The sequence below is a fragment of the Artibeus jamaicensis genome, unplaced genomic scaffold (assembly GCF_021234435.1).
Source record: "Artibeus jamaicensis isolate MK-2021 breed Jamaican fruit bat unplaced genomic scaffold, CSHL_Jam_final contig_559, whole genome shotgun sequence".
Taxonomy (NCBI): Eukaryota; Metazoa; Chordata; class Mammalia; order Chiroptera; family Phyllostomidae; genus Artibeus; species Artibeus jamaicensis.
In genome coordinates this window covers 7,673,290-7,687,184 of record NW_026521887.1, presented here as the reverse complement: position 1 = coordinate 7,687,184, position 13,895 = coordinate 7,673,290, and the positions used below count along the sequence as shown (strand labels likewise).

At 35.3% G+C, this 13,895-nt stretch overlaps 1 protein-coding gene across 3 annotated transcripts in view; it reads left to right on the top strand.

Annotated features, from left to right (window-relative positions):
* Positions 1-13,895, top strand: part of TPP2 (tripeptidyl peptidase 2) — a 105,125-nt gene that overhangs the window by 9,658 nt on the left and 81,572 nt on the right. For all 3 annotated transcript variants that reach the window (XM_037143621.2, XM_037143622.2, XM_037143623.2), the window contains exons 3-5: positions 4,155-4,250; positions 5,983-6,087; positions 8,916-9,040. In XM_037143621.2, coding sequence (XP_036999516.2) covers positions 4,155-4,250; positions 5,983-6,087; positions 8,916-9,040 — 326 coding nt within the window. The remainder of the gene's footprint in view (positions 1-4,154; positions 4,251-5,982; positions 6,088-8,915; positions 9,041-13,895) is intronic.

The following is a 13,895-nucleotide window of genomic DNA, read 5'->3' as shown; positions in this document are numbered from 1 at the left end:
TTGTTTAAGAAAATGTTCAATTCCCTGCTAGGCATATATAAAAGACTCAGGGAAAAGAGGGGGAGTGGGTAATTAAAGAGATTGTGTTTCTCTTGTGACAATTAGTGTTATTACATTGTAGTTACCATGTAATTAAAGTGATTTTAAAGATAACTTAAAATGGTCAAAATATAAAGTTTTGATTCCTAAAGAGACTAAAAGTATGTTCATTTGTAAAAAATTCTCAAGTGGATACAATGACATTTTCCAAAATTGCCTCATAGAGAAAAGTTAACTTTATTCTAATTTGGTTAAAATTAGATAGCAGAACCATTGTTTATTTTTGGATCTTTTTTCTTTTACAGATTATCCCCATTTTCTTAAAAGATTTTATTTATTTTTAGAGAGGGGTGAAGGGAGGGAGAAAGGGAGAGGAACATCGATGTGAGTTAAGAAACTCTATTCTCTAAAGAAGATTGATTAAGTTTTGAATGAAAAGCATGAGTTTATACGCCAACATAGTTGAAAGTTCACATACTCCAGACACCCATTTCATTCAGAAATGATTAGTGATGTGCAGGATTTTAAAAAGTCAGTAGATCTTTGAACTTCTGTGAATGATTGTTTTCTTCCATTTTGTTGTGAGAAAATTTCATCCAGAAGTTTCCTACTTAGGGAATGATTTGATGAGGGACCTGGGGGCCAGTTGGTTAAAGATGTTTTTCAAAGGAGAATTGATGAGTGAACCAACTCTGATTGGTTGATAGTTCAACTTGATAATTTATATACATTTAAAAGCTGTTTTTAATGATTATAGGTCCTATGTTTACAAAGAGTGTGAATCCTCCACTTTTTATTTTTATTTTTATTTTTATTTTTATTGATTGATTTGGGAAAGAGAAACAGATATGGTGTTCTGTTTATATTTGCATTCATTGTTTGCTTCTTGAGTGAACCCACAACTTTGGTGTATTGGGACAGTGCTTTAACAACTGAGCTACCTGGCTACACCTCCACATTTTCTTCATTGACATTTCAAGTTAGTTGATATCTAGTGCATTTTGTTATGAGAATCATAAAGTAGGAATTATTTTTTTCCTTTTACATGTGAAGAGCTAGAAGCCAGTGGATTGATCTCACCTAGTTAATAGAGGAGTTTGGATTCATAGCCAAGTTTATATGACTTTATTTAAATACATTTTATTTATTAGGCTATTACAGTTGTCCCAATTATTCCCCCTTTACCCCCCTCCCCCACTACCCCCATTCTTGCTAACTATCCCCTGCTTAGTTCATGTCAGTGGGTCATACATTAAGTTCTTTGGCTTCTCCATTTTCTATACTGTTCTTAACATCCCCCTATCTTTTTTATACTTACCAATTTGTACTTCTTGATCCTTGCACCTTTACCCTCCATTTTCCCCCTTTTCTCTCCCAGCTGATAACCCTCCAAATGATCTCCATATGTGTGACTCTGTTTCTGTTCTGCTCTGTTTGCTTAGTTTGTTTTTTTAGATTCAGTTGTTGATAGCTATAAGTTTATTGCCATTTTAATGTTCATAGTTTGATATTTTTTTCTTCTGTGATTCCCTTTAACATTTCCTATAATAATGGCTTGGTGGTGATGAACACCTTCCCTTGTCTGGGAAGCAGTCTTTCTGCCCTTTCATTCTGAATGATAGGTTTGCTGCATAGAGTAATATAGGTTGTAGGTCTTGCTTTTTATCACTTTGAATACTTCTGGCTAGTCCCTTCTTGCCTGCAAAGTTTCTTTTGAGAAATCAGCTGACAGTCTTATGGGAACTCCTTTGTAGGTAACGTTCTTCTTTACTCTTGCTGCTTTTAAGATTCTCTTTTTATATATTAATTTTTAATAAAATTTTAAATATTTTTAAATGTATTTATTTTCAGAGAGAGAGGTAAGGGAAGAGAAAGAGTGGGAGAGAAACATCAATGTGTGGTTGCTTCACACAGCCCCCCTCACTGGAGACCTGGCCCACAACTCAGGCATGTGCCTCAACTAGGAATCAAATCAGCGACCCTTTGGTTTACAGGCTGACACTCAATCCACTGAGCCACACCAGGCAGGGTTCTCTCTTTGTCTTTAACCTTTGGCATTTTAATTATGATGTGTCTTGTTGTGGTCCTCTTTGTGTCCATCTTGTTTGGGACTCTGTGCTCCCTTATATGTTTGTTTCCTTCACCAAATTAGGGAAATTTTATTATTTGTTCAAATAAGTTTTTAATATCTTGCTCTTCCTCTTGTCCTTTTGGCACCCCTATGATTCAGATGTTGGTACATTTGAAGATGTCCCAGAGGCTCCTTGGCCTATCATTGTTTTTTTTTTTTTTTTTCTTCTTGCTGTTCTGGTTGAATGTTTTTTTCTTCCTGATGTTCTAAATCATTGATTTGATTGATTCTAGGCTTCACCCCTCACTCTTGGTTCCCTATAGATTTTTCTTTTTTTCACTTAACATAGCCTTCTTTTTTTGCCTGGGTCTTTTTTATGTTGTTGAAGTATTCAGTGAGTTCCTTGAGCATCCTGATAACCAGTGTTTTGAACTGTGCATCTGATATTTTGCTTTTCTCCTTTTTGTTCAGTTATTTTCCTGGAGCTTTGTTCAGATTTTTCATTTTGGCTGTATTTCTTTGTTTCCTCATTTTGGCAGCCTCCCTGTGTTTGTGTCTGTGTTTTAGGTAGAGCTGCGTTGACTTCCTGTTTTAGTAGTGTGGCCTATTATAGAAAAGTGCACCTATAAGTTGTATGGTGAGGAGCCTTAGGTAATCACCAGGGCAGAATAATCCATGTCGCCACTCTAGCTCTGTGTCGGGGAGGCCTCAGGGGACAGTGCCTCTGACTGGCCTCTAGAGTTTTACCAGGGAGGAAGCTGTCTCTTGGTACTCGCCCTGTTGCCAGTCCCTTCATTTTTTTCCCCGCATGCCTTTGGTGCTCTTCCAGCTGTTGCCCTGGTGCTGAATCCCAGAAGGAATGAAAGTCCTAAGTCTGTTGCAGGCCCTTTAGAGGAGTCTTCTAAGAATCCTGCTATTTGTTACAGTGCCCCAACCCCCAGTGTTTTTTACAGTCAGAAGTTATGGGGTTTAGCTTCCTGGTGTTAGAACCCTGGGCTGGGTATTTTGGTTTGGGGCTGGGATCTGTGGCTCCTGAGGTATATCCCTCCTGATTTTTATCTACCACATATGGATGTGGGACTGCCCCTTTCGTGTCTGCCCCTTCTTGCCTCACCTACCCGTCCAAATGAATGTGCCATCTTTAAATCTTTGCTTGTCAGACTTCCATACAGCTCAGTTTTTTTACTATTCTAGGTACTATTTGTTTTGTAGTCTAGTTGTAATTTTTTCTGTAGTTGTTCAAGAAGGCAAGGCATGTTTACCTATGCCTCCATCTTGACTGGAAGTGTTTCTGTATGACTTTAAATTTCATATCATTTACACTGAATTTTTTGGTGTCAATGATAGAGCTAGATTCCAATTTTCTTTCTGTTGTTTGGGCAAGTTATTTAATTTCCTTTTGGGTTTTTTTTTTTTTTTTTTTTTTGCTTTTTTCATTTGTAAACTGCGCATCCTCTTTACATCATTCTGTTAATGAAAAACTTTATTTTTAAATACTTTGAGATAGTTGAAAGACTATTATAAAGTGTTACATGTAATTAAAATGATTTTATAGAACTTTTTTCCTTCAAACTCAAGAGCTGTTATTTAGTTTCTAGACATTATTCTTGTTGTATCTTGGAGCTGATTAAAGTTCTTGTTATTAACAAGATATCTAAGGTTCAGAATTTCTGTAAATTCCTTCCCCTTCCCAGTGGTTGATAGGCTATAGGATGGTGAAGGAAGGCAAGGTGTTATTGGTGCTTAAAAACTAAAGATCTTAGTGGTTTAATTAGGTTGTGTATATTGAAAGCACTTTATAAATTGTGAATCATTATATAAATGAAAGGTATTCTAGTTGAACTATCTTATTTATGGTGGAGATAAAAGGAGCCAGAGAGATATTAAGTGACACCTTAGAACATTAAAAATAGCACTCTAATACGTGAACCTGCTCATCTACATTGAGCCATTGGGATAAAAGTGAAATACCTTTTTCTTCAGCAGGAAATCATTGGAATTGGGAAGCAGTTTGTGAATTGGTAATTTATTTATTTTTCTATAGATTCCTGTGAGTTGGACAAATCCCTCAGGCAGATATCATATTGGCATAAAAAATGCCTATGACTTTTATCCAAAAGCCCTCAAGGAGAGGATACAGGTAATGTTCAATCTGTATCACTGACTTATCTTCTTTCTCAAATTTTATTTGAAGAAAAATTCATAAAATCTCACTAATGCTTAATTATTTTGGTTGATGGGAGACTTTCAATCAATGACTGTTTAAAGGAAGATGCTGTAATGGAATGTTGTCTATTTAAAGTCATGGTTCTTAATCTTGAATACATGCATAAACTTAGGGAATTTGTGGATACACTGAAATTAATTTCAAATGTTTGGATATTTGTGTTTCTCTGAGAACTGGGAACTGGAACTGTAGCTTTCATTGGATTTTTAAAGGACAACCTCAAAAAGGCTAAGGACAGTGGATTTAAAGTCCAGACTTTATAGCTTTTATGATAATTTGTCCTATTTTTCTTTCTGTTTAACCATCCTTGGCCTCAGTTAGTTATTTACTATTACGGAAAGGGTCGCACCTAAAGCAACTGCTGTATATGAAACACAAATCTGTCATAAGAAAAGTAGAGTTGTAAATGAAGTGATACGTAGCCTGCTTTAAAGCAGCACTATTCAATACACCTTTCAGTGATGATGGAAATATTCAGAATGTTTGATATCTGTCCATTATGGTAGTCACTAGGCACAGGTAGTTATTGCAAATTTGAAATGTGACTAGGGTGACTACGTAATTGAAATTTCTATCGATGAAATTTTTTAGAATTCACTTTAAATAACAAAGTGGGGCTAGTGGTTCCTGTACTTGTCAATGCTAATTTTGAATATTGCTATGACAATAGTTGCTGATGTAGACAGGTTCAGGGTTTCAACTGCAAAATGAGATATAATCCTTGAAAATGAGCCTGAGGGGAAAGACCTGTGGGCTCTTTTATCTAATCATAATATTATCTGCTTCTCCAGGGGTCATAACTTCTTATAAACCATAAGAAGTTATATATATAATAACCATTATTTATTAGTCAGATTCCAATCATTATTACAAAGAAGTAATGCACATAACTTTTTTGGGTACTATTTTATTTTAAAATTTTAAGCTGAAATACATATATATAGCACAGTATTTTTATGCATCTTGTTAAATTTAATTTGTGTTGCTAAGGTATAAATTAACATGCAGATATAGAGTGATTAAATTAAAGTTGACTCCCTCCCCTGCCTTAACTTAGTCAAGCTGATTATTTTATTAGAAAGGATTTTTCTGTTGGCAGGCACTCTGTGTTAAAGACAGTGGAGATGAAGGTAAGATCAATTTGAGTAACAAAGAAGCCTATGAAGTCAAAGAAAATCAGGAAAAAATAAGCTGGGGGTATGGAAATTGAGGAAGTCTGCATGTCCATCAACATGCAGCTGCAGTCTTACTTTTGTCCTTTGCTTTCACTTAATCTGCTCTGCAAGGTCCCAAAATACAGTATTTTCTTTTACTTTAAATTACTGGGAATTTAGTTATCTGACATAGTATTATTTATATCCTCTTCAAGTATTTAAATTGGGACATACAATGTATAAAAATATATTTGGTTTGCCTTGGTAAAGTTGTTCTCTTAAAACCTAGGTGCATAGAATGAACTAAATAGTTTTTGATCATTGATTCATTGCTTTATGAACTTGATTATAAATGGGCTTTTTTAAGCATCTGTATGAGAATCATGTGGCATCACAGCTGATAATAACTAGGTCTACATGTAAATGACTGTCTGGGTTTACCTCTGAATATTTTTCAGCCTCATAGTGAGGTAATTTTTCTGTCTTTACAGAAAGAACGAAAGGAAAAAATCTGGGACCCTATTCACAGAGTGGCCCTGGCAGAAGCTTGTAGAAAACAGGAAGAATTTGATGTTGCCAACAATTGCCCTTCTCAAGTTGGTGCTCATCATTTTTATCTACACATTACTGTAGGACCATGTACCATAGAGTTCTGAGATAATTATTAATAGACTTTTTCCCACAGGTTTTAAGTTGTGTAGTTTTACTAATTTTTTCTTTATTATTTATCCAAAATCAATTTATATGTATAATTTTTAGGACTTTCTATTCAGCATGTAAAAGTGCTTAAATCGTAAGTGTGTGCTCGTGAATGATCCAAACGTGAATACTCGCATATTAGCTGCATCATCTCATGTGTCTCCCTACTTACCCCTCCCTATAGGCAATCACCATCCTAACTTCTAAATCTACTGAATGATTATATTGATTTCCAGTTTTGTAAAATGGAATCATACAATGTGCATTCTTTTATGTGTAGCTGCTCTCAGTATGTTGGTGAGATTGATCTATATTTGTGGTATTGAAATAGTTGTTCACATCCTTTGCTATTTATATATCCATTCTGCATATTGATATATTCTTTATTTTTAATTTTTGGCTATTATTAAAAATACTGTTTTGATCATTATTCATGCATTTGGGGGGGTCATAATTGGTCATTGCAATTCACATGCCTACAAGAAACACACAAGGGGGGAACCCCCCAAAATCTTGAATTTATTTACTAAAAAATTGTATATTCATACTTTAATGTTTAAACTTCAGTCACCTTCAAAGTACTCTTCATTTGATGCAATACATGTATTGGGATATTTTTTCCACTGCTCAAAACAGTTTTTGAACTCACCAATTTTGATGTCTTTTAGTGCTTCTGCTATTTTTTTTTTAATCTCTTCCACATTGACAACATACTTCCCTTTGAGTATTTTTTTCATCCAGGGAAACAAAAAAAAAAATTGCTCAGGGTGAGATCCAGTGAATAGGGAGGGTGGGACACAGGGGTCATACCATTTTTGGTCAAAAACTACTGAACACTCAGTGCGATGTGGGCAGGAGCACTCATGAATCACCCATCATGAAAGGGTCAAACATGTTGAAAGAGTCTTCAAAAACAATTCACTGAAGCCAAGTGCAGCCTCTCACAACAATGCCAGCTGGCACACTGATGAGGATGGTTTCCTAGAACACTCACCTAGCAGGAGAAGCCTATCTTCTGGGGCCCAGCCTCCAGAAGATAATTCCAGGGGTTTTGTGGGGTCACTAACCCCCCCATATGGGTGTTCCAGTGTTCTGCATCCTTAAATAGCCAGTATATTTTTAAATCAATTTATAAGATAAAAATAATGTCCTGATTTATTATGTAGAAAATATTTGCTAGTTGCAGAAACTTTTGGACAACACAGGTATATAAAATAGTGAGTGAAAACCTCTAAAAAATGCCACCCTTCAGGGATGGTAATAGCAACTCAATGTTTATCCTTCTGAATTTTTCTTTTAATGCATGAATGTACCTTTTCTTTATCAAAAATGGAATCATATTAGTGATTCCCCACCTTGGCTGCATATTAGAATAATATGAAGAACTTTAAAACTGCCAGTGCTTGTGGCCTAGAAACCAATTAAATCAAAACCTTACAGGAAGGCAGACATTTTATATGCTCCTGTGAGGTTTAATTAACATGCATTTAGTGTTGAAGACCACTGGCCTGCATAGATCTGTATACACATTTAATTTATATTTACTTAATCAACGTACAGCATTCTTTTCTGAACAGCTGTGTAATTTGCTATTAGGTCAGTATTTGTCCTGATTCATCCTTTTATTGGACACAATAAATGTACCATATTTTTAGGACTATAAGATGCACTGGACCATAAGACACACCTAGGTTTTAGAGGAGGAAATTAGGAAAAAAATTTTTGAAGCAAAAAATGTTGTAAAATATTTAATAAACTGTGACCCAGCTCCACTGCCATGTGCCTGTCCCACCCCCCAGCAATCCAGGACTATAAGACAAACATTTGGACTATAAGACGAACCCCCATTTTCCTTCCAAATCTGGGAGGGGGAGTGCATCTTGTACTCTGAAAAATACAGTAGTTTTCAGGTGCTACATATATATGGCTAACTTGATAAAAGAGGGAGCTGGTTTAATATCTTATTGTAGGCCAAACATGTCTATATAATTGTCTTTTTTGTTTAAAGGAGAGTAAATGTTCAATATGTTAAATAATTAAAAACAAAGTCTAGCTTAAGATTTTTGGAACATGTGAAAATTAAATTTTTACTTATTAGGGTTATTGGGGTAGCGCAGTCTAATGTAGTATGTAGTTAAATACTTAGGTTGAAGCATTTTAAATTCTCGTTTCTATAGATCAAAATGGTTAAATAGAAGCTTATATGTATATGGTCATGAATATAGTGGGTATTTAACTTAGCATATTCTAAAAGAGGTAAGATAGCTGATGATTTTATTATATATTTGGGTTCTTAAGTAACAGGTTTTAAATGGAAACAGCCCTGTTACAAAAATCTAAAATAGCCAGTACAGGTAACCTATTTTGTAGCAATTTTAGAATTAATTTTAGAAATCAGTTATACAAATTACAGATATGTGACCAACACATGTTTTGGCCAAAAGATACTACCAGCATATAACATAGTGTTTTTTTCAAAGTGGGCAGAGTGAGTGACTGAATGAGAAATTGAGTAAAAGAAATATTTGTAATGTTTAATATTAATTGATACCTACATCATTAAATTGAGCTACAGGTTACATAGATATAAAAAGAAAATTTTCTTACATTTTTCCAGGATAAAATGACTTTACAATTGGGTCATACTGTGTCTTTGGTCATATGTTAATATAACTTTTCAAGATTACAAAATGTACTAATATTAATATATGTTCTAATTGATTAGGCAAATAAACTAATCAAGGAGGAGCTTCAAAGTCAAGTGGAATTGCTCAGTTCTTTTGAGAAAAAATATAGTGATCCTGGCCCTGTATATGACTGCCTGGTATGGCACGATGGTGAAGTCTGGAGGTAAACTTTGTATATTTTATAGCTCTGCAGAATATTTTTATCTACTCTAAAGGACATTAAACCCACTGAACTGTCAGAGATTTGGTTTATTATGACATTAACATCACTAAGCAAAGCTGTTTGAAAGCCAGATTGGCTTTTGGGTGGTTTTCAACAAGCCTTTTGAACTTTTTACTACTTTAAATACTAAACCTGACTCTTAATGTGTTTTAAAGAAGTTATTTTACTAAGCAGATAGTTATCATTAACCTGATTTTAGCAGGTTAATCATTGATATATGTAGAAATGTTTCTGATTGAAGCTGGGCAGTTTGGAAAGTAACTGCAAAAGATTGTTGCAAACTTTGAGCAAAGGAGGAAAGTTGAATGAAGATCTCTCAATAGAGGTAAAGTAGCTAAGTTGCAGTGAGGCAGTATATATAGTACAAGCACTATTCAGTCTCTGAGATGGAATCCTAGCTATGTAACCTTGAATGCTTTCCATCTCTCTAAGCCTGTTTCCTTATCTGTTGAGATGATAATACTAGCTTCCTAAGGGAGTTTGTAAAAATTCATGTTGGTATTTACTCAATAAATGTAAGCTATTCTGCTGCTACTAATGATAATAGTAATCTTGGTGATTTATACCAAGTTACCTGTTCTGTACATTTTCAGATTCTTTCTTATTGAATTGTACACTGAAATTGGGTGGTACGATTTTCTTGGAATTGGGTGGTACGATTTTTTGAATTCTATGTGCATGGAAATAGGAATATGTTCCTAATAATATAGATATTTAGGCATATGTGTATTTTAAGGTATTCGCAGTAAACCAAGAACCTTTCTTTAAAACTTATTTTTGCTTTTGATAGAATTATATTTTACTTTTTTATCCCTCTACCTTGAAATCAAGTATGGGTTTATAGTTTGAGTCCCTCTTCATATGCAGAGAATCATTTCCCAAGATACAGAACAAGATATAATGACTGGCTACTTTTCTCAGATTGTTTACATTACAATGTACCATTCTTAAAGGAGGGCTGTCCTCCCTTGGGTGTGGGTACTCATCTGGGACAGTGGGTGTAAATTTTTAATTGAATGAGAAATCTCTGCTCCCTTTAGGACTGAAAGTGTTAATAAGATATTTGCATTTTTCTATCAGATGTTATTAAATGTTAATATAGTTTCTGAATGTACTCAAGTATGTTGTTTGGGTTTGTGTACACATGTATGTGTACACACATTTGTGAACAGTTCTTTTCTAAAAGCTATGCAGAAATCTTTGGTCACAGTGTTTATATCAAGTGTTCAAACATTGTTTAGCAAATTTTGCTACATCCAACATGTAGTGTACCATGATAAAGTCATTCCCAGTGATAAGACTTAAGTGAGTATTAGTGTGGGAGAGAGAAGGCAAGGTTAAAATTGAAAAAAATACCAGATACAAAACTGAGTATATGTGGGGAAAATGTACTATAAAATATATTACGAAAGGACTTAAAGAAATACTATATCAGTGGAGGTTGGGTAGCAGAGCAATAAGTGGTTTCAATTAAAGTGTTTTCCAGGCATGACTGAGAACTGCTAGATATTTTGTTCTAAGAGAAAGGAATTTGGGATCAGGATATCCCAGGTGTCAGTATATATTTCCAAGAGTTTTATTTGCTCCTTAAGGCAATTGACAAAGTGCTATATTATAACAGTTTGTCAACAGCATTCCATGACACCTTTAGAATTTTTCTGTTGGAAATGATACTTATTCAAACATTAAATGAAATATAATATGAAGTCACTAGAGAAACATTTTAGAAAATGTTACAGTAAGTGAAAAGCACAGCAGAATTATGCTTCAGGTACTATTAGAAATAACTTTTTTGCATCATAATATGTCACATAGAGCTTTAATTTCCTCATCTCATCTCAGAGTAAGATCCAAAATTTTTTTTAGGAGAATCTTAAAGACTCCACATTACCTGAGGCAAATCTAGGCGCTGTCATCTCAGAAATGCCAACCATTTCTGAGAAAGGGTAAAGTGACCTTAAGGATCATGTGTTTCTTTTGTTTTTGTTTCACAAAGAATGTCAAATCTGCCCTCCCCCTGCCACATTTGTAGCAATTGTTAAACCCACATCTCTACCTTTAGTAAGTAACCTACTATAACAATATTCTTAAATATTTACCAGGATGTATAATGTCAAACTGATTATCACTGCTTATGGAGCAGAAACTGGTGTAGAGAAGCAGTACATACAAATATTTATAGAGGATTATGTAAAGCAAAGACATTATTTTCTTTTTGCTGGTTTTAGATCCTGCTATCTCAGGTTTGTGTTTGTTGTTTTTATTTGTTTGTTTGTTTTAGATTTGATAAAAGCTATAGATTTTTTTCATAGAAAATTGAAGAAATATATTTAAAATGTTTGGAAATTTATAACCTCAAAACTCTGTTTCTTCCATCTTCCGTTTGTATCACACATACACCATATTTCTTTCCATCAACCTCATTTTCATATTCCCTTTCTCTGTATTATAACAAATGTTCCTTGAATTAAGCTAAGCAGACCTTCAGAGAGTTATAACCTTGCACTACATTCACGTTTGCTGTCTGTGGAGTTATTTAATGAAGTCACTAAATTTTATACTTATTTTGATAGCATGCTTGAATTGTTCAGTCACTTTACATTGATAGTGGTTAAAAGAAACTGATCTGTGAAGTGCATCGCTACATTTGCTGTGAGAATTTTTTAATCATTTTTTAATTTTTCAATCACAGTTGACATTCAGTATTACATTACAGATGTACCACCCAGTAATTGCACATTCCATAACTTACTGATCGTCCCATAAATCTCATACTCATCTGATACCATACATAGTATTAGAATATTATTGACTAAATTCCTTGTGCTGTACTTTACATCACCATGACTGTTCTGTAACTACCAATTTGTACTTCTTCATCCCTTCACTTTTTTCACCCATCTTCCTTACCCCCCACTTCCATCTGGCAACTGTTAAAATGTTCTCTGTATCTATGAGTACGTTTCTGTTTTTGTTCATTTATTTTGGGTTTTTTAGATCCAGTTGTTGATGGACATGTGTTTATTCCCATTTTATTGTTCATATTTTTAACCTTTTCTTCTTAAACATTTAACATTTAACATTTTCTTCTTAAACGCTTTAACATTTCATGAATTACTGGTTTGGTAGTGATGAATGCCTTTAGCTTTCTCTTGTCTGGGAAGCTCTTTATATGTTCTTTGATTCTAAATGATAGCTTTGCTGGATAGAGTAGTCTTGGTTGTAGATCCTTGCTTTTAATCACTTTGAATATTTGGCCCACAATGGCCCACAAAGTTTCTGTTGAGAAGTCTGCTCACAGTCTTATGGGATCTCCCTTGTAGGTAACTGCTCTTCTCTTGCTGCTTTTAAGATTCTATTTGTCTTTAACCTTTTCCATTTTAATTATGTGTCTTGTTTTGGGATTCTTTGAGTTCATTTTGTTTGGGACTTTCTGCACTTCCCAGACTTGTATGTCTATTTCCTTTGTCAGGTTAGGGACATTTTCTGTCATTTTTTTTCAAATGGGTTTTCAATTTCCTGCTCCCTGTCATTTCCTTCTGGCACCCCCAGAAGGATTCAAATGTTGGCCACTCGAAGTTGTCCCAGAGGCTTCTTACACTATCCTAGGTGGGGGTTTTTTGTATTTTTTCTTTTTTGCTCTTTTGTTTGGGTGGGTTTTGCTTCCTTATATTCCAAATGGCTTATTTAATTTTTGGCTTCATCTACTTTACTGTTGAGTCCCTGTAAATCAGGGGTGTCAAACTGATTTTCACCAGGGGCCACATCAGCCTTTTGGTTGCCTTCAAAGAACCAAATGTAATTTCAACTCCTTAACAGTTACATTTATACAGTCCTAAAACTGTTTCGGCTCTTTGAAGGCAACCATGAGGCTGATGTGGCCCCTGGTGAAAATGAATTTGACACCCCTGCTGTAAATTATTCATCAATTTAGTTAGTATATCCCTCATTTCTGACTGGTCCTTTTTCTGTGGTTTCTATTTCTTATTTTTGATTGTTGGAGTTCTCACTGAGTTTAATGACTCTTCCCTTCAGTTCTTTGAGCATCTTTACAAACCACTGTTTTTGAACTCTGCATTTAGTAAATAGCTTATCTCCATTTGGTTTAGTTCTTTTTCTGCATTTCTGTTTTTTAATTTGGGACATGTTTCTGAGTCTCCTCATTTTGGCAGCCTCCCTATGTTTGTTTCTATGTATCAGTTGGAGTTGCTTCTATGTATCAGGTGGAGTTGCTATGTCTCCTTGACTTGGTAGAGTGGCTTAATGTAGTAAGCTCTTGTAGGGTCCAGAAGTACAGCCTCCTTGTTCACTCAGGCTGGGCACTTCAGTGTGCCCCGCACCATGTGGGCTGTGTTCACCCTCCTATTGTAGTTGAGCCTTGATTGCTGTGGGTACATCAATGAGAGGGATTTATTCATAGGTCGATTCAGCTTCAAGGACTGTCTTTGACAAGCATGGTGGATTAGCTGTGTCGGGGCCCACCCTAAAGAGCAAGACTTACTTTAGCTAAGCTCTGGTGCCCACTGATTCTGCCCCTTGAGTGTCACCTGTGAAGGTGGTTGGGTAGTGCTTCATCATGGTCTGAAGATGTCTACCAGGTGCTCTGGGGTCTGTGAATGGTGCAGGCCAAGGTCTGTCACCACCTGTGTTCTGTCCAGAGCCATCTGGCGTGAACTACAAAGTAATCTGCAGATGGCTGCTACTTGTGCTGGCCTTGGAGGTGTCCAGAAGAGTCCAAGCTGTGAAGCAAGGCCTGGAGCCACTTAGCAGTACATAGCTCACTGAGGCCAGGTGC